The sequence below is a fragment of the Xylocopa sonorina genome, chromosome 7 (genome assembly GCF_050948175.1).
Source record: "Xylocopa sonorina isolate GNS202 chromosome 7, iyXylSono1_principal, whole genome shotgun sequence".
Taxonomy (NCBI): Eukaryota; Metazoa; Arthropoda; class Insecta; order Hymenoptera; family Apidae; genus Xylocopa; species Xylocopa sonorina.
Genome location: NC_135199.1, coordinates 4,961,061 through 4,980,488, shown reverse-complemented (window position 1 = coordinate 4,980,488; position 19,428 = coordinate 4,961,061). Strand labels below are relative to the sequence as shown.

Genomic DNA, 19,428 nt, shown 5'->3' with positions numbered 1-19,428 from the left:
TTATACGTGTATGTAGTCATATTTATATATGTACGTACCTGGTGTTGGACTTCCAGGATGTCCCGGATGTCCTGGATATCCAGGGTGGCCAGGTTTTCCCGGCTTCCCAGGCTTACCAGGGATTCCTGGGTATGGTGGTGTTCCCGGTGTTCCAGGTGTACCAGGTGTTCCTGGATACCCAGGTTGCGGTGGAATTGGAGGTGTACCAGGAATACCAGGTTTACCAGGTTTACCAGGCTTACCAGGGTATGGTGGAGTGCCAGGATATCCAGGTTGTGGCGGTATTGGTGGGGTTCCCGGTGTCCCAGGGGTACCAGGTGTTCCTGGATACCCAGGTGTACCAGGAATACCAGGTTTGCCAGGCTTGCCAGGTTTACCAGGAATTCCTGGGTACGGTGGAGTACCCGGGTGTCCAGGTTGTGGTGGTATTGGTGGAGTTCCCGGCGTTCCAGGGGTTCCAGGAATTCCAGGAATGCCAGGGGTACCAGGATAACCCGGGTGCGGTGGAATAGGCGGTGTTCCTGGTGTTCCAGGAATACCAGGTTTGCCAGGCTTGCCAGGTTTACCAGGAATTCCTGGGTACGGTGGAGTACCCGGGTGTCCAGGTTGTGGTGGTATTGGTGGAGTTCCCGGCGTTCCAGGGGTTCCAGGAATTCCAGGAATGCCAGGGGTACCAGGATAACCCGGGTGTGGTGGAATAGGCGGTGTTCCTGGTGTTCCAGGAATACCAGGCGTACCAGGTGTACCAGGCTTACCAGGGATTCCTGGATACGGTGGAGTACCCGGGTATCCAGGTTGTGGTGGTATTGGTGGAGTTCCCGGCGTTCCAGGGGTTCCAGGAATACCAGGGGTACCAGGATAACCCGGGTGTGGTGGAATTGGCGGTGTTCCAGGAATACCAGGCGTACCAGGTGTACCAGGTGTACCAGGCGTACCAGGCTTGCCAGGTATTCCTGGGTACGGTGGAGTACCCGGATATCCAGGTTGTGGTGGTATTGGTGGAGTTCCCGGCGTTCCAGGGGTTCCTGGGATTCCAGGAATACCAGGAGTACCAGGATAACCTGGCTGTGGTGGTATTGGCGGTGTTCCTGGTGTACCAGGAATACCTGGCGTTCCAGGCGTACCAGGAGTACCGGGTATGCCAGGTTGTGGTGGAGTTCCAGGCTTACCAGGTTTACCAGGTTTTCCAGGTTTTCCAGGTTTACCAGGTATCCCGGGAGTACCAGGTATTCCAGGAGTACCAGGAGTACCAGGACTACCAGGGTATCCAGGTGGTATAGGAAGTTGTGCACCCGGCGGATAACCAGGATGTGATGGGTGTCCAGGTTTATGAGGTTTGCCAGGTTTACCAGGTCTGCTAGGAGTGCCTGGCAAACCGGGTACTCCAGGAATTTCTGTACCGCCGCCAGGTTCAGGATATCCGGGATGTGGTGGGTATGGTGGTTCCGATGGAACAGCCGGAGTTCCCGGCTTACCAGGTTTACCCGGTTTTCCAGGTTTTCCTGGTAATCCAGGTTGCGAAGGAGTACCAGGGAAACCAGGAGAACCAGGATATCCAGGTTGACCGGGAATGCCTGGAGTTCCTGGGTATCCTGGCTGTGAAGGAGTTCCCGGAGTTCCAGGATAACCAGGCTGTGCTGGAGTTCCAGGATATCCAGGTTCGCCTGGAATACCTGGAATTCCAGGATAGCCGGGTTGTGGTGGTTTGCCAGGATAGCCTGGTTGTGGTGGTTTGCCAGGATATCCAGGCTGTGGTGGTTTTTCAGGAGTTCCAGGTGTACTAGGTGTCCCTGGGTATCCAGGTTGTGGGGGTGTTCCAGGATGGCCAGGATAAGGTGGTGTCCCAGGAGTTCCAGGAGTTCCAGGCGTACCAGGTGTCCCTGGGTATCCCGGTTGTGGCGGTGTTCCAGGATGGCCAGGATAAGGTGGTGTCCCAGGAGTTCCAGGAGTTCCAGGCGTACCAGGTGTCTCTGGGTATCCAGGTTGTGGCGGTGTTCCAGGATGGCCAGGATAAGGTGGTGTCCCAGGAATTCCAGGAGTTCCAGGCGTACCAGGTGTCCCTGGGTATCCAGGTTGTGGCGGTGTTCCAGGATGGCCAGGATAAGGTGGTATCCCAGGAGTTCCAGGAGTTCCAGGCGTACCAGGTGTCCCTGGGTATCCAGGTTGTGGCGGTGTTCCAGGATGGCCAGGATAAGGTGGTGTCCCAGGAATTCCAGGAATTCCAGGCGTACCAGGTGTCCCTGGGTATCCAGGTTGTGGCGGTGTTCCAGGATGGCCAGGATAAGGTGGTGTCCCAGGAGTTCCAGGAGTTCCAGGCGTACCAGGTGTCCCTGGGTATCCAGGTTGTGGCGGTGTTCCAGGATGGCCAGGATAAGGTGGTGTCCCAGGAGTTCCAGGAGTTCCAGGCGTACCAGGTGTCCCTGGGTATCCAGGTTGTGGCGGTGTTCCAGGATGGCCAGGATAAGGTGGTGTCCCAGGAGTTCCAGGAGTTCCAGGCGTACCAGGTGTCCCTGGGTATCCAGGTTGTGGCGGTGTTCCAGGATGGCCAGGATAAGGTGGTGTCCCAGGAGTTCCAGGAGTTCCAGGCGTACCAGGTGTCCCTGGGTATCCAGGTTGTGGCGGTGTTCCAGGATGGCCAGGATAAGGTGGTGTCCCAGGAGTTCCAGGAGTTCCAGGCGTACCAGGTGTCCCTGGGTATCCAGGTTGTGGCGGTGTTCCAGGATGGCCAGGATAAGGTGGTGTCCCAGGAGTTCCAGGAGTTTCAGGCGTACCAGGGGTTCCTGGATGTCCTGGTTTTGGTGGTATACCAGGATGTCCAGGTTTTGGTGGTATACCAGGATGTCCAGGTTTTGGTGGTATTCCAGGGTATCCAGGTTGTGGCGGTGTTCCTGGGTATCCAGGCTGTGGTGGTGTTCCAGGAGTTCCCGGTATTCCGGGCGTAGCAGGCGTACCGGGCGTTCCCGGCTTTCCTGGATATCCTGGATGTGGCGGTGTTCCAGGGTAGCCAGGTTGAGGTGGTGTTCCAGGCGTACCGGGCGTTCCTGGCTTTCCTGGATATCCTGGTTGTGGTGGAGTTCCAGGGTATCCAGGTTGTGGTGGCGTTCCAGGAGTTCCAGGTGTTCCAGGAGTTCCAGGTATACCAGGTGTCCCTGGGTATCCTGGCTGTGGTGGTGTTCCAGGAGTTCCCGGTGTCCCGGGTGTACCTGGTGTACCAGGTGTCCCAGGCTTTCCTGGATATCCTGGATGTGGCGGTGTACCAGGGTAGCCAGGTTGAGGTGGTGTTCCAGAAGTTCCTGGTGTTCCAGGCGTACCGGGCGTTCCCGGCTTTCCTGGATATCCTGGTTGTGGTGGGGTTCCAGGGTATCCAGGTTTTGGTGGCGTCCCAGGAGTTCCAGGTGTCCCTGGGTATCCTGGCTGTGGTGGTGTTCCAGGAGTTCCCGGTGTCCCGGGTGTACCTGGTGTACCAGGTGTTCCAGGCTTTCCAGGATATCCTGGATGTGACGGTATTCCAGGATAACCAGGTTGAGGTGGTGTTCCAGGAGTTCCCGGTGTTCCAGGCGTACCGGGCGTTCCGGGCTTTCCTGGATATCCTGGTTGCGGTGGAGTTCCAGGGTATCCAGGTTGTGGTGATGTTCCAGGAGTTCCAGGTGTTCCAGGCGTACCGGGTGTTCCAGGCGTACCAGGTGTTCCGGGTTTTCCCGGATATCCTGGCTGTGACGGTGTACCAGGATATCCTGGTTGCGGTGGTGTTCCTGGAATTCCTGGCGTTCCAGGTGTACCAGGTGTTCCAGGATAGCCAGGCTGAGGTGGTTTTCCCGGAGTTCCAGGCGTGCCAGGGTAACCGGGCTGTGGTGGTGTCCCAGGAATTCCTGGAGTTCCAGGTATACCAGGTGTTCCAGGATAGCCAGGCTGAGGTGGTGTCCCAGGAATTCCAGGTGTTCCGGGTGTACCAGGCGTTCCAGGTGTACCAGGTGATCCAGGATAGCCAGGCTGAGGTGGTTTTCCCGGAGTTCCAGGCGTGCCAGGGTAACCAGGCTGAGGCGGTGTCCCAGGAATTCCTGGCGTTCCAGGTGTACCTGGTGTTCCAGGATAGCCAGGCTGAGGTGGTGTCCCAGGAATTCCAGGTTTTCCGGGTGTACCAGGCGTTCCAGCTGTACCAGGTGTTCCAGGATATCCAGGCTGAGGTGGTTTTCCAGGAGTTCCAGGCGTGCCAGGGTAGCCAGGCTGTGGTGGTGTCCCAGGAATTCCTGGCGTTCCAGGTCTACCAGGTATTCCAGGATAGCCAGGCTGAGGTGGTCTTCCCGGAGTTCCAGGTGTGCCAGGATAACCAGGCTGAGGCGGTGTCCCAGGAATTCCTGGCGTTCCAGGTGTACCTGGTGTTCCAGGATAGCCAGGCTGAGGTGGTGTCCCAGGAATTCCAGGTTTTCCGGGTGTACCAGGCGTTCCAGCTGTACCAGGTGTTCCAGGATATCCAGGCTGAGGTGGTTTTCCCGGAGTTCCAGGCGTGCCAGGGTAGCCAGGCTGTGGTGGTGTCCCAGGAATTCCTGGCGTTCCAGGTCTACCAGGTGTTCCAGGATAGCCAGGCTGAGGTGGTGTCCCAGGAACTGCAGGTGTTCCGGGTGTACCAGGCGTTCCAGGTGTACCAGGGTAACCAGGCTGTGGTGGTGTCCCTGGAATTCCTGGTGTTCCAGGTCTACCGGGTGTTCCAGGATAGCCAGGCTGAGGTGGTGTCCCAGGAATTCCAGGTGTTCCGGGTGTACCAGGCGTTCCAGGTGTACCAGGTGTTCCAGGATAGCCAGGCTGAGGTGGTTTTCCAGGAGTTCCAGGCGTGCCAGGGTAACCAGGCTGTGGTGGTGTCCCTGGAATTCCTGGTGTTCCAGGTCTACCAGGTGTTCCAGGATAGCCCGGCTGAGGTGGTGTCCCAGGAATTCCAGGTGTTCCGGGTGTACCAGGCGTTCCAGGTGTACCAGGTGTTCCAGGATAGCCAGGCTGAGGTGGTTTTCCAGGAGTTCCAGGCGTGCCAGGGTAACCAGGCTGTGGTGGTGTCCCTGGAATTCCTGGCGTTCCAGGTCTACCAGGTGTTCCAGGATAGCCAGGCTGAGGTGGTGTCCCAGGAGTTCCAGGTGTTCCGGGTGTACCAGGCGTTCCAGGCGCACCAGGTGTTCCAGGATAGCCAGGCTGAGGTGGTTTTCCAGGAGTTCCAGGCGTACCGGGGTAACCTGGCTGAGGTGGTTTTCCAGGAGTTCCAGGCGTTCCAGGCGTACCGGGGTAACCTGGCTGTGGCGGTTTTCCAGGTGTTCCAGGTGTTCCAGGAGTTCCAGGCGTACCGGGGTAACCTGGCTGTGGCGGTTTTCCAGGTGTTCCTGGAGTTCCAGGCGTACCGGGGTAACCTGGCTGTGGTGGTTTTCCAGGTGTTCCTGGAGTTCCAGGCGTACCAGGGTAACCTGGCTGTGGCGGTTTTCCAGGTGTTCCAGGTGTTCCAGGAGTTCCAGGCGTACCGGGGTAACCTGGCTTTGGTGGTGTTCCAGGTGTTCCAGGAGTTCCAGGCGTACCGGGGTAACCTGGCTGTGGTGGTTTTCCAGGTGTTCCTGGAGTTCCAGGCGTACCAGGGTAACCTGGCTTTGGTGGTGTTCCAGGTGTTCCAGGAGTTCCAGGCGCACCAGGCCTTCCAGGTATTCCTGGTATTCCGGGTGTGCCAGGTGTACCAGGAATACCTGGTTTTCCTGGTGTGCCAGGTATTCCCGGATATCCAGGTTGTTCTGGAGTTCCTGGTTGCCCTGGTAATCCTGGATATCCAGGTTGTGGTGGTATACCCGGAATTCCAGGTGTTTCTTGCCCAGGATATCCTGTTGTTTGAATTATATGTAATTGGTTATCATTAACTAGGATGGTACTAGGATTTACTGGTTCTTGAATATTGTATTTGTAATTCAGTACGCATCTTGAGTTGTAGTTTGCTTACCAGGTTTGTTAGGATATTGCGGTTGCCCTGGTTGTATTTGTGTTCCGCTACTACTCGAACCATTTGTACCTGGACCTTTATGTGATTAAATGTTATTATTTATTAATAACTTATTCGTACTGATTAATTACTTTTTTGCTGTACGTGGATTCTATTTTTTTGTATTAGTTATTTGCTTACCTGCTCCAGGCACTGGTATCATACTTGACCCAGAACCCGTTCCATCAAATTGTCTACATATTTCTGGGAAGTACAAGTCTTTCCATTCCGTAATTACACCATGATGATCATGGTGGTCATGATCATCATGGTTGTGATGGCGTTGCTCCATATCATCATGATGTTCATGTTTGTGAAGAAACAGTTCAACCGAGTTTCCAGGTTGAACTACTCGATATCCCCAACCATCGCTAATATAAAATGTTGATTTTAATTTTCCATACGGGTCTATGTATCCATAACACCCATATGTAATGTCATCTGGTCCTCGTACTTCGTGGTGAAATTGTCCGTTCGGACTTACTTCATAACCGTAATTATATGCATCTATTAAAAAGATTAATTATGTATATATATGGTCAATCTTTCTCCCCATTGTTTCTCATTAATCGTGAACTTACTAGAATAGAAATCTTGATTTAGATATTGGGTTTTTTGCTCGTCACTGATGTTTAATATCACTTCTCTGCTCTGCCTGCTTCCTTGCTGCTGTGTGCATTGCAACAGGGATGTGGCAATCACCTAAAGCAAATTATTTTACTTATTAACTCGGTATATTATTTGCTGAAATGTTTCTCCAATTTATTGGATGTGATTTACATGTTTAAACACGTGATTCTTTTGCAATGCAGTTTTACACGGTTTAGTTAGCTAGAATGGATATTGTTTATGGATGCACATATATCTTAGAATTTTCTAGTGTGTAAATTATAAAAGAGATACAAGACAATATAATTTATAGCAGGGTATGCTTGTACGTTATTCCAATTATATTTTTTAATTTATATAACATGCCAACTTGTGGAATAATTAGCTTATACTGTATCTTAATTTATTCTTTTAATGGTTGACTTTAGCTGGATTAGTCTTGTTTACCTTTTAAAAGCTGAAAGGATTCACTTGCAACGTGACGCATCGTTTTAAATGTCAAGTCGACCACTAGTTCAGGTTTACTGAAATATTCATGTAACTACACTCTGTTTCAAAAATTGTTTGCCTTTCTGCTTTGAAGTCGCCAATTATGTAATTAACAATGCATGGCAATATTAGAACATTAATACATTTTTCTATAGGGTTGTGCGCATGTATACTCTTTACAACTCGCATATTTCTTTGTTCTTACATTAGTTAACAAAAAAAACCGAGTAATGTCTTTAATTGTCCTCATTTACTCGCAATGAACAACCACTTCCATATTTGTCTAAGAAACCGCCGTGCAACTTTTTTTGTCACACGGCGACGTACTTGACAAGAGCCTTTAATCTTCCCATGTCAGGGGGCTCGTAAAAGTCAGTCTATCAACATCTCGAGTTATTTCTAGCATGTCTGACACGGAAAAAGCCTTTCTTGTTCGTATTCCTGTTTAAAGTAATTAAACTCAAAGGTCGCGTAATCTTTCGAGGGAACATCGTTAATAATTGCGTAATAGACAACCTCTCAGGAATATGAGAGGTACCATTATTATATTTTAAATTGCGGTCACTTTAATTTTTCAATTCAAGGGATTTTATTCGTGCATCCGTAACAACGGTCATTAAACATCATTATAGCTAAACTTCGAACAGTGTATATTGTCTGAAATTGTTCTAATTATGTCCTGAGAAGGAATTGAAAGACTTGAAAACTTGACTGTGCTACGGGAAATATGCTAGAAAGAACGCGGAATAACAAGATTACGAAATTTTGTTCCCCTGTAGCTCGTCCCTCGTCGCTTTCTTCGATTTTACGATGAGACCAATACGTTACAGCCATGATATTACAATATAAGTTATCGCAGTCGAATGAGGTAATGAGCCAATAATTAACATGTGAATTTTACGCGACCAGTGGTTTGACGAGCTGTTCTTGTTTTACGACTTCCTCCTTGCTCTGTCGACTTTATTATTGAGCTACTCCTTGGATACATTCTAGGGAGGTGAAAATACTCGCGAAATATTATGAGATGCAGAAAGAATGATCTCTAGCACAAGAAAGTAAGTTTCTGCTTGACACAATTGAAACTTAATAACAATTACGAATCACTTTTGTATGTGAAAGCATTTGAAGGAATACTATGAATACTTTGTAGTGGTATTTGCTAACGCTTTCCTCTTCCTTTTTATCGTATTAACACGTTATTAGGATTATTATTTTTATGCACAATCTGTGATTAATGATTGTTCCATTGCACCCACTTGAAAGGTAATTGAAACGCTGCTTTATTCTTCCCGAGTTCCGTCGACGGCTCCATTCAATTAGATTAATGATGCCTCGTACGTCTCTAATCTGTGACTTCTGCTCCCTTGACAAAAACGCAATAATTTATGCGCGCGCAACGGGAGAGAAACGGATGGTAATATATCGATGGAAAATGAAACAGATGCACACTTACAGGAATGTATTTAACAAACCGAAAGATGAGAAAAGATGATGCAAAAAAAGATGATAAAAATGCGTATCTTTCCCTCTTCCCATTTTGTATAAAATTTTCAAAGTTCCACATTCCTGAACGTTTTATTGCGATAATTTTAACATGTGCTGTTGCGTCGATTAGCTGCAAGATTAATGGAACGAGTGATGAGTTTCTACGACTTCATTTCACCCGCGTAAAAATCGAATCTAACGCGTGTAGCAATTTCCCTACAAGATTTTAACATCGTAAATCACGAGACAACGGGTACTCGATGTACTCGTGTATCTAACTGTCCAGTGGTTACAGAGACGTTAACAATCCTCCTTCAACGAATGGTACTTCCGAAAAGGCTTCAGCTGATATATCGAAGCCATACGATTTATGTTCCTCGAACCAAATGAACCTCATTGGCGATTTCTAATTTTGACAACTCACGCTCGTCACTTTCTTTCCACGCCTACAAAAGTCTGAACCCTTTCTAGCACACACCCGCTGCTCCAGTCTCCCGCGGACGAGGCCCGAAAACAAATTGCCCCGCCGTTTCCACTTCCGCGACTCGCTCGAGAAATCAATCGCGTCGTACGACACGTAGTTTCACCCATGAATAATAAACTGGGTGATGGTATCGAGAGACATTCCTTAAGAACGATTTCATTCGACATCTCGTGACTGATTCGATTCGCAATCGGTATTGACCGGATATTTTCGCTGGGAAACAAATTTCCTCTGCGCTTCGATTACTGCTTTCTTATGCAGACGAACTTCTTCGTAAGATATAAATTTTTAAGGAATCCTTTTGCTGAAAGCACTCGCCTGTTTCATCGCCAGTTCTATTTTGCGCTTCTATCTGCCAATAAAACGAGCTTCAGCGAATACAAAAGGAGAGAATTCTCGTTTGATCCCATTAAAGTCGCGTTGGGGTGTTAACGATAGAAAGTAGACAATAGATTCATCGAATAATCTCGTATTCTTCTCAGCAGACAATTAATTTACCATTCGTGCGTCATAATCGCCCGACACTGCGAATTAATTTAGAATCAGTCGAGTTTATCCTCTTTCAATACCTTCCACGCCTCTATCAATCTTTCCTCGCTGTGACAAGAACGCGTGGTCGGTGTACGGCTATAAAGGTATCCCGCTTTAAAGGCACCATTGACCTAAATTACAGCCAAAAGCGGCACGGCCGCGCATCCTGCTAGGACGTCCTTTCCCGCGCGATCGATGATGTCAGAGAGCCGCGTCGCGCCACCCACGAAAAGGGAAAGTGAGAGATCCCGATGAAATCTTCTTCCCGACGTCTCCGTGACGGCTTGCGCGTATACACGTTGAAACGGCCCCGTCTGTGGTGGGAAAGGTTAATATATGCTAACGTTCGGTCTGCCCTGAGCCGTGAATCAAGCGTCGCTGGTCGTTGTTAATCCCTCTGGTATTCGTGCCGGCGCGATATTTTAGTGGACAATGGTAAATCATCGAGTGGACCTCGGAACGTCCGAGTTTACGCGTCTCATCGACTGTCGAGATTAACATCGGCGTCGGCGTAGCATACCTTGATGTGCTCTACGGACCTGCGCCCACATTGGGAACGGGCGAAGATTTCGCGCGGATTCTCGAGGACGTCCGGGAGCGCGCGCGAAAGGGAGTTTGATGGATGGCCGCGTGGTCGATTCAATGGAACGTGTTTTGTGAAGGGGATAGGGAACGTTGATGGAACGTCCGCGGTTCTCTTCAGACGAGAACGTGGAAGAATTACTATTAGGCATGCCTACTATGCCAGTGGTACTGGTCGCTAAGAAAAATGCCGGCGTTTAGAACGAGAGAAACTTTAAGGATGAATGGTAGCATTGATCACCCTGGATGATGTGCTAACGACGCAGATTCCTTTTTACATTCTAACATATGACACGATTTAGATATTCTAATTGCGAGTAGATTCGTAACAATATTCAGTGTAGTAGATGATATGTAGTCAAAGGGTGAACAAACTACTGCACGTGCTCTCTATTTTAAGGCTTGCTATTTTAGATCTCTAAGTATGGATATTGTATTATATGCTAGCGTGGATTAACCGAAATTATTTACGCAATAGCTTTAGATTGGTACATGGATAAGTAAGCGTTTATCGAATAGGGCATCTAAAATTACACGCATTATTTGCGAGTGCACGTGCGGGTGATCGGTTGAAAAAGTTGCCGGTTGTAAAACGACGGCTGATACGCGAATCCTCGTGCCTCTCCACGTGATGAGGTTTACCGCACGATCGATCCCTGAAAAAGGAGTATTATGACGTGAGGATATTAGTATTGTGGATGGTATCGATAAATCTCTGTGCGGTGGGGATCAGAATACACCCATAGTATCCCCTGCTTGTCGTAAGAGGCGACTAATAGGGGGAAGAAAGGGTTAGCGAAGATTTAGGGAAGAGTAACGAATTTTAGTTAAGAAAAAGAACAATGTATGCAAAGATATCAAATGGCAAAAGTGTGCAAAGCGAAAAGTATACAAGGATGCGTAGAAAAAAAAGGATGGGAACGTTTCCCGCTGGGCAAAATAAGGGCGTAGTGCTCTTCACAAACGCCATCCACTGGCTATAAAGGACTAATTTGTAAAACCAGTAGAAAATAATAAACCATGGACCGTAGTACCGATAACACGACAGTCGAGCGTTTGTTGCGGTGCGTTACGTTTAAGAATTTTGCGTTGGCAAAAATTGCTGGAATTCACTTTCTCTGAATGCTTGGGCGAAGGAGCAATCGATCGTAAATTTTACCGGTATAAATCTGCACGCTTATGACAATTGCACAAGCTATCGTCTACGTTTATGATCGACAATTGAGAATTGCAGACGTTTATGCAAACGCTTTTGCAGACGTTTTTAAAAACGCAAATATAAATCTGGAATCTAAGTTCCCCGTTAAAAGATTTATCCTGCAGATGTTGCGTGGAAGTTTGATTATCGCGCGTAATTTGTATCTTTTAAATTTCCTGCACATGCATAAAGACGTGTCTTCCATCCGCATAAACATTTATAAAATTACCTACAAGATTCATGATTTTCTTGTTTGTAAAACGATAAGGGACGACCGAAGTGTCTAATTTGTCCGCGATGCAAATCGTGCTACGTCGCGAACAAAATTCCATTCTATCCTCGACCCTTTCGAATGTTAACGTAACGTGAAATCAATAATCAATTCCAACAATCTTCGCAAATTAGTTTACTAACCCGGATCTTGGAGACCGTGTATCGAGGATTAGAAAATTGAAAGTCAGCGTTAATTCAACGTTAATTCGATTCGCAAAAGTAAGTGTTGCGGTTAATGTCTCGCGTGGAACACGCAAATAAGCCTGTTTAACACGGACTTGTTGCGTTTGTTTTCAGAAGGCGAATCGTGTTTGCGTTTTTAATAGCGCGTTTTGAAATCGTGCCCGCCAGTTTCTGGCCCGATGGCTTCCTTGAAAATGGGAACGCCGCGAGCAGTGTGGAGATTCTTGGACCAGAACAGCGGCGGCGTCGTGGTTCAAGGTAAGAAATTGTGCCCATTCATTTCTTCCATATGCGTAGGCCTGCTATTTACACGAAGCTCTGTAACCTTTTTCGGATGAATGACTGTGCGCGAAAGTCTCACCCTATTTGCACCTTCTCAGACGCGATCTAACTATCGATCGATTCAATTTCAATCCCACCGACTTGCCATCGACATTCGACGATTTCAGAGACGAGAAACAAGCTTCGTTAATATTTAATAACGTTCTAATATGGTAATACGGATTTTTGAAACCGATGTTACGTAAACGCATTCTTAACAAGTATCGCATATCAAATGATCTTTGTCCAAGAGAAATAATACAACAATGTTGCTCGTGACTTCTCCTCCGGAAAGATGTACAGCATATTGCAAAATGGGAACAGGCAATCGTGTTACACGGTTATGAAAAGATTACAAGTGTATGCAGGATCTTCGGGACCTTATTATGGCTCGCCAGGTGTCGTTAATTAAAGCGTGTGAACGCGTAATGGTTACAATTTCTTTTCTCTACGAAACAAAAAAAAAATGATCACTTCAAGAGATTACAACTGTTAATTATGCAATCGTTTGTACCACGAAACACGACATTATTCGCGATTATTTATCGCTTCGTGTACGTTTTGAATCCGAGTTTTAATTTTTCTACGCTTCTTGCTACGACTTTTTAATACAGTAGTTTATTAATTGATATTAAATTTGCCGTTTTATCCTGCCTCTGTTATTCGTAAAATATGAGCGAGAAAGGTATGAAAGTATTATTTGTGTTTATCCTTGCTTCGAACTCGTCGTGGGGACGAATTTTCCATAATACTGGCAAAGTAAAGGAAAATGTTAACAAGTTGGAAATGCGATTACATAAGCAGCCGCATAATTGTATTTCATTTTACGCAAGCTTCGTAATTAATAAGTAACCAGATTTCAGTAATAAGTTGGATGAAAGAGGAATAATTCCGATTATTTTCTTAACTTGATCTCGGGAAAAAGACCGCGACGATCTCTCGTTCACACGCCCCGGTGAAAATACAATGATTACAATTTTTCTTAATCGTGGGACACGAAGCGTTTTCGCTGAACGATCAACGATTAGCGAAAATCGATATTTTTTTACGATTATTTTCTACCCTGTGCTGTAAAATCTTATCTAACAACGAGACTCCTCGTCTTCGAAAATGTCTAGAAAAATAGATCAGCGATCAAAGGGACAAGTTATAGATAAAGGAAGGGATGAATAGTAGTCTACGTAGTATACGTTTGGAATTGTTTTACTTTCAAAAAGTACGTTGCGATTACCATAGAAACTTCACTCCAAAACTGGTAAACACACAAACGTTTCTCCTGGAGTATGAAGAATTGGATCCTCGCGTAAAAATCGTGCACTGATCTTTACGTAAATGTCATCACGTTTGCTGTGTAGAATTGTCTGACGCAAGGGTGCCTTTAGGGCGATAAAATTAAACAACCTTCCACGGATGAATTGACCCGAGGCTGGTCGCTGGCCCATGTATCGTGAAACACGAATCGGCGCATCATCGCGTCCAGTGAAAGTCACCGGCGAGTTGTGTAATGGAACATCGATACTGCTTGGGGCCTCGAGCCTCTGGCCTGGCGATCGTTTATCTTGCGGTTGAACCGCGTCGATTCGGGCAGATACGCGCGCATAACCAACTTTAGGATGATTCAGATCGGTTTCTAGTCGGAGAAAGTAAGTAGGAGCGTCTCTGAGCGCGAAAATCTTAGACGCCTCAAGAATGAGGCGAACGAGGCGACGAAGTTGCAAGCTTCGAGATCACAAGCGAGACGATGGTAGGATCAGACATGTCCACGATGTTGCGATGACTCCGTTTCAATTTTTTAGCTAAAGCAGTTCCTTTTAGAAGAGACTTGCTATTTCTACTTTTTAGCGGATCCCAAGAGATTAAGGGAATATATTTACCTCCTATCAATATATAAAATTTATTTTCGTCGGCAAACGTACCCCCACCGAGTTTAATTACTCGATTTTATGACTTCTCTGTATGCGTTAAATTAATTGATCAAATTCCGCTTGGAATTGATAAATAAGTCCCGTTTAATTAACTTGCTCCGTAACTAATCGACTCCTACATTTGATTTGAAATTTTTAAATGTTATAATTGCTTCAGCTATCTATGTCAATTAAGCTACCAGTATGTTAATCGCTACAAAGCTTCACCCGCTTCGCGAACGGACTTTCTATTCCGAGTAACACGACGATCAAACGTCGATACTTAATGCTATGTAATTTGCGAGTAAGTGAATTACGTGGTTACCAGGACGTTGCATCGCGCGCGAGAACCATTCTACTCGGTCCTTGAAACTCCAAGAGGCTGTTGTGTCCAAAAATCAAGATAATTTCGCGGATCTCGCAACGAACGCCACGCGCGACACTTAATCTCCTCCCTTTTTCCTTCGTTCATCAACGTAATCGTACTAATTGTCCGCTGGAACAATGGCTGGGAGCAATTTTATATCGGAAGGCCACCGGGGATATTTACCGAAACCAGATGGCGGCGGCTCTCGCATTATTGGCAGGATTACGAAAAGCAAGTTAGCTCGATACGATCTACACGGATTCATTGTCAGCCTGGTCCGGAGGTCGTCGCAACAAGTGTGCGAGTCTTTTAACGAAAACGGAAACAAATTTTCAATTCATCTTGCACGCGCAGTCGTACTTGGGAGATTGTACAAGGGAACATTTCTATCGGTAGACATATTTTCTTGAAACACTTGCTTCGAAGTGAAGATATAAAAATGTTTGCATTAGCATGATTTCTGTTTCTTGTGCTTGTAGAACTTTACTCTCTTATCGTCGCTCCTCGCAAGGAGAAAACTCTCGATTTGCGATTTTGATTTTAAAATATTCGTAATAATACAACTTTCACTTTCACTCTTTTATCCTGTTTTCACCGAAATATATGTAAAACAGACGTTTTTGATTATTAACATTTCCGACTGCTTTGTAACACGCTTTTACTTTCAATACTGCTTGTACCTGCTGCTTTTGAAACTGAATATCCTTTTTAAGACGAATTCGTTGGTAAGATCAGAAGCAGCGCTTTACAAGGATAATCTTCGACGGATATTCTAGCCAAGCAACCAGGATCCGTTCACGCGTTGAACAGGATTTTCTTGCAAATCTTTTAACCTTTTATCATTACTACTTGCCACGGGTATCTTGCATAGTTCAATTGCACGAAGTTGCTTAATGCTTCGCGTACCAACGTCGCTTGTTATTGATTATACTAATCTAAAAATTCTTGAGCGAGAATTTCATGTTCAATGGAATTCTATATCGAAACGAGAAGAAAAATTACGGTTTGCCAACGGTTACATTTAGGACGAAGGAACAGCAAATTAGGGTTTTCTTCTGAAATATCAATTTTCGCAAGTTACTAAAGATTGAATTTTGCGAACATCGTGGTTCTTGCTTTGGAAAATGTAACATGTGTCTCGTGTGTGAAACAGAAACTATGTTCGCGCGTTTCAAACGTTATATCTTGTTCGCTAAACTTCACTCGAGAGCTTATAGCTATCACTAATAGCGATAATCCATTTACACGACGGATGAAACACATTTAAGCGCTGAAGTTGAATTAGACTCCCCTCGAGCAGACTACATTAATTTCAAAGTTCTTGCCTACGATGTTGTTATACGTCAGAACTACACGAATAAAACAAACGTGGTAAAACAAATCACGCGAGGACGGGTACGTGTAGGGTAAAACACGGTGGAACAAGATTCCTATCCGATGCAACTTGCGATTTTCAATTCCTGCTCGTACAATTATAGTTTTAACTTGATCGTTTCGAGCGCTGGCAAACATCAAAGAGAATAACGCATGGAAGCCGCGATTATATGGTATTTTCCTCGGAGGACTTAAAGGGTAATGGCAAGCGCACGCGTATCTATCAACGACCACCCTATAAATCATAAAACATAATTATCGTCTCTCGTTACGAGCTTTTATGAAGGTGGCTGAGCGAGAAGGTAGCCTCCGGATGTCTGTGTGTTATTTAGCTAAATAGGTAGGGCTCGTCATCAAGGGTCGCGTCGTCGTTTCATTAAGGATCCGTCAGTTCGTCCTGTCGCGGCGACGAATTAGCAGTCAGGCGCGATTACAAATTACAAATCACCTTCTTCGTGCCCGTGACTAAACTCGTGTCTGTGGCAGTGGTTTCGGTGTGGTTATCGGTTGTACTTTTATCGGTATTAAATGACGATGGCTCGAGTGACCGTGGTAGTTGCAAAACGTCGATTACGTTACGGATATTACGTCAACGATGCGCGCGTTAAATTGTTTCATTTCTTTTTTACTCGCACGGTATCCAGACGCTGTTTCATTTAACGTTTCGATGAAAAAATCAGGAAAAAACTAGTGGTTTGGAGAATTTTCAAACTGCCGCGTACTATCGCAGAAGCGCAGCATACGGGCAGCTGCGGACCGGAACAAATTAGCTGAGCTTTTGTATTTAACTAGCCGTATCAAAGCGTTAAACGCTGTATCTCGCCGGATTTGTAAACAGTACGAACGGATCGCACCTGAAGATAATTTCTGCTGATCGAAGATAGAAGCCGGAGCGGCCTATAGTTCAACCGGTAGTCGTCAATCATTGCCAGACTTTCGATAGAGAAGGCCTATCCGCGAATGGAAGTTCTACCAACGCACGGGCAGATCTTCTACTGACCATTGACCGGCTATTATTTCACAAGCCCTTTCTTTTTCCCAGCCTTCTCCACTTATCGATCTCCTATTATTGTATCTGTGCACTTTAAAGCGTGTTGCTTATCGTCATCTCTAATCGAAAGCCCCAAGAATTGCTGAGAACATCTTAAGCCAGCATTCAGATAATGTAATCGACCATTCCTATTCCTGTTCCATCTGTTAATTCTTGTAGCCGCAGAATATTCTCTTAAAAACCTCCGCACTGACGCGTCTACAGCTTCAATTAAACTCGAAATTATCATCTCTCCGTTTATTATAGTAATATGATATTTCTCATGTTCCAAAACACGCGCAACACTCTTGTCTGGTAATCTCTCGCTCGCAACCCTCGCGAGAAACTCGAGTGAGATCTCAACGGGGACTGGCAACGAACAAGTAGCCACGGGTTGCTCAATTTCTAACCCAGAGAAACAATGATGCACCGATAGTCGAGAGCGTTGCAGGGTTATCTCGATGACTCGCAAACGATACGCGGTTCGAATGCACCGCGTCACGTTCGAACAGCGGCACGGGCTGCAGCGCGGGGCATAATAGCTTCGCCGCCGCGGCATTGAGAGTTATGAATGAAATGTAGTGCAACGGCATTGGCGAACGAGTGCCAAGATCAATGAAACTCGGGGCCGCGGGCCTCGACCACCGTGATACCGGTCTATTATGCTGCCGTAATCATCGTTTACGTTCGCGTGCACTACGTTCGACGCATGTCAAACACCACCGGGCCTCTGTCATTTCTTGCGGGGTGTAATGACCCCCGAAACGTTCGCATTCCCGTCGATCGTGGGAAATTTTCGAAATGTCCAAGCGTGGTTATTTTTTTTTTCAAGTAGAAGCTGTTACTTTGCCTATCGACATTAACGAATGGAAATAACATCAGGAATGACATTTATCGTTATGCACTGCACGAGAAGAAGATCATAAAAAATATGCAAATTTATAGGAGGTACAATCGCTACATTATAATTGCAAGATGGTTTTACGCAAGATCGAGATTCGAAGATTAAACGTAGAGATGACAGTAATCGTTACGTGTTAATAATAAACGAGGAGATTGAACCAATTTTCTATTGGTTTTCTTTTTCTATCGAGAACGTTGCGCGACGCGTTTACTATTACAATGCAAGAAGTGCGTGAGAATGGTTGACGACCCGATTGTCGAATCGCTGCGATTTTCTATTTGCAGTTGAATCGATGTATACCTCTGTTTCGCAATTCGTTGGTATTTCGTCGCGACGTGGCATGAATCTCGCTTTCATCCTAGCAGAACGCGCAGGTGTAAACGCTTGACATCGCTATATTTACATGATGGCTACTGTTGAAGATCGTTTAACAGAGAACGCATCATTCGTGTCGAAGAAATTAGTAATCAATGTATTTTTAACGAGCACGTACAACAGCGTAGGTTTACGCGAGTGGTGTACACGGGAATCTGAGGAATTTGTTTTAAATAATTTCGATCAGCGATGTTAAATATGGTGTTAACGGGAATATGTTAATCTGGTCGATTAATTTTATTTACGTCACGTGAAACGTTCGGAACTCAACAAATCACTTCGATATTTTGCATATCTGATCGTTTGATTCCAGAGAAAACACTTTGGATGTGTAGTACTGTAATTTTATAAACGAGCATGAAAGGAAATTTATCTTAAACGAGCGTACGTGCGCAAATTGCAATTAGTACGTACCATTAACGAATATTTCGAAAAACATTTCGGGCAAAAGCGAACCGTGTGTACTACATTAAAGTTGGGTCTAGTTGAGGAACACTGTTTCTGTTATTTGGGCACACGAGAAATACAGATAATTACAAGTTTAATTAATACATCGCGAATAATTTTATGATACGGCCACAAGTTTGCTTGTGTAACTTTTATAATTGTGCACAAAATTCAAAGCGTTAAAAGTTCACCCATTATGGGCCACTGCCCGTTTCGGAGCATACAATTTCATTGAATCGCGAATGCATCTCAAAATGTTCGATTATCAAAGCTAAAATATAATTATCCGAAGTCGCAGAGTTTATTTAACAAGAATACAAAGCCGCGCACTTTCGTTACCTTTATTCAATGTAATCCAACGTTACGAAACTTACCTAATTAAACCACTATTTATAAAAGTATCAGATCAGCCAAATCAGAAACCGGCAGCCTATTTAAACTACCTCCGAGTCGACCTACTGTTATTCTACAACAACCATCAACTTCTAATTAATTACCAACATCGAGTTTCCGAGACATCGTTTCTATCAGAAAGAAATCTAAAACCACGGTTGCTCTATCCGTACCGTTCTCTCGGAGGAACCTAATTTTCTCACGATTATGTGAACCAGAAAACACACTGAACTGACTCGAATCGAGTATAAAGAAAGAAAAAAAAAAGAAGAAGAAAATGACAGCTTGTCGCGCACGTAGTCCTGCGTATTGCATATGGGGCACGTACCAGGCTGAAGAGAGCGGCGCGTGCACGGCCAAGCATCCTGGCACCGGTCGCTTCCGTTAGCAAGGCTTCATCCCGATCTCAGTCTCGAACAGATGCTGATCTCTTCGGATTGTACACGCAGTGTGCCGTTCGAACTGAAAGACTGAAGAC

At 46.0% G+C, this 19,428-nt stretch overlaps 1 protein-coding gene across 1 annotated transcript; it reads right to left on the bottom strand.

Annotated features, from left to right (window-relative positions):
* Positions 1 to 19,409, bottom strand: LOC143425406 (uncharacterized). Its single transcript, XM_076898150.1, has 6 exons — positions 19,279 to 19,409; positions 6,583 to 6,703; positions 6,143 to 6,508; positions 5,963 to 6,037; positions 1,476 to 5,909; positions 1 to 1,394 (listed from the first exon to the last, which is right to left on the bottom strand). Exons 1-6 carry the CDS (start codon positions 19,312 to 19,314, stop codon positions 1 to 3), a joined length of 6,426 nt encoding a protein of 2,141 aa, XP_076754265.1. The 5' UTR covers positions 19,315 to 19,409.
* Positions 19,410 to 19,428: the final 19 nt, after the last annotated feature.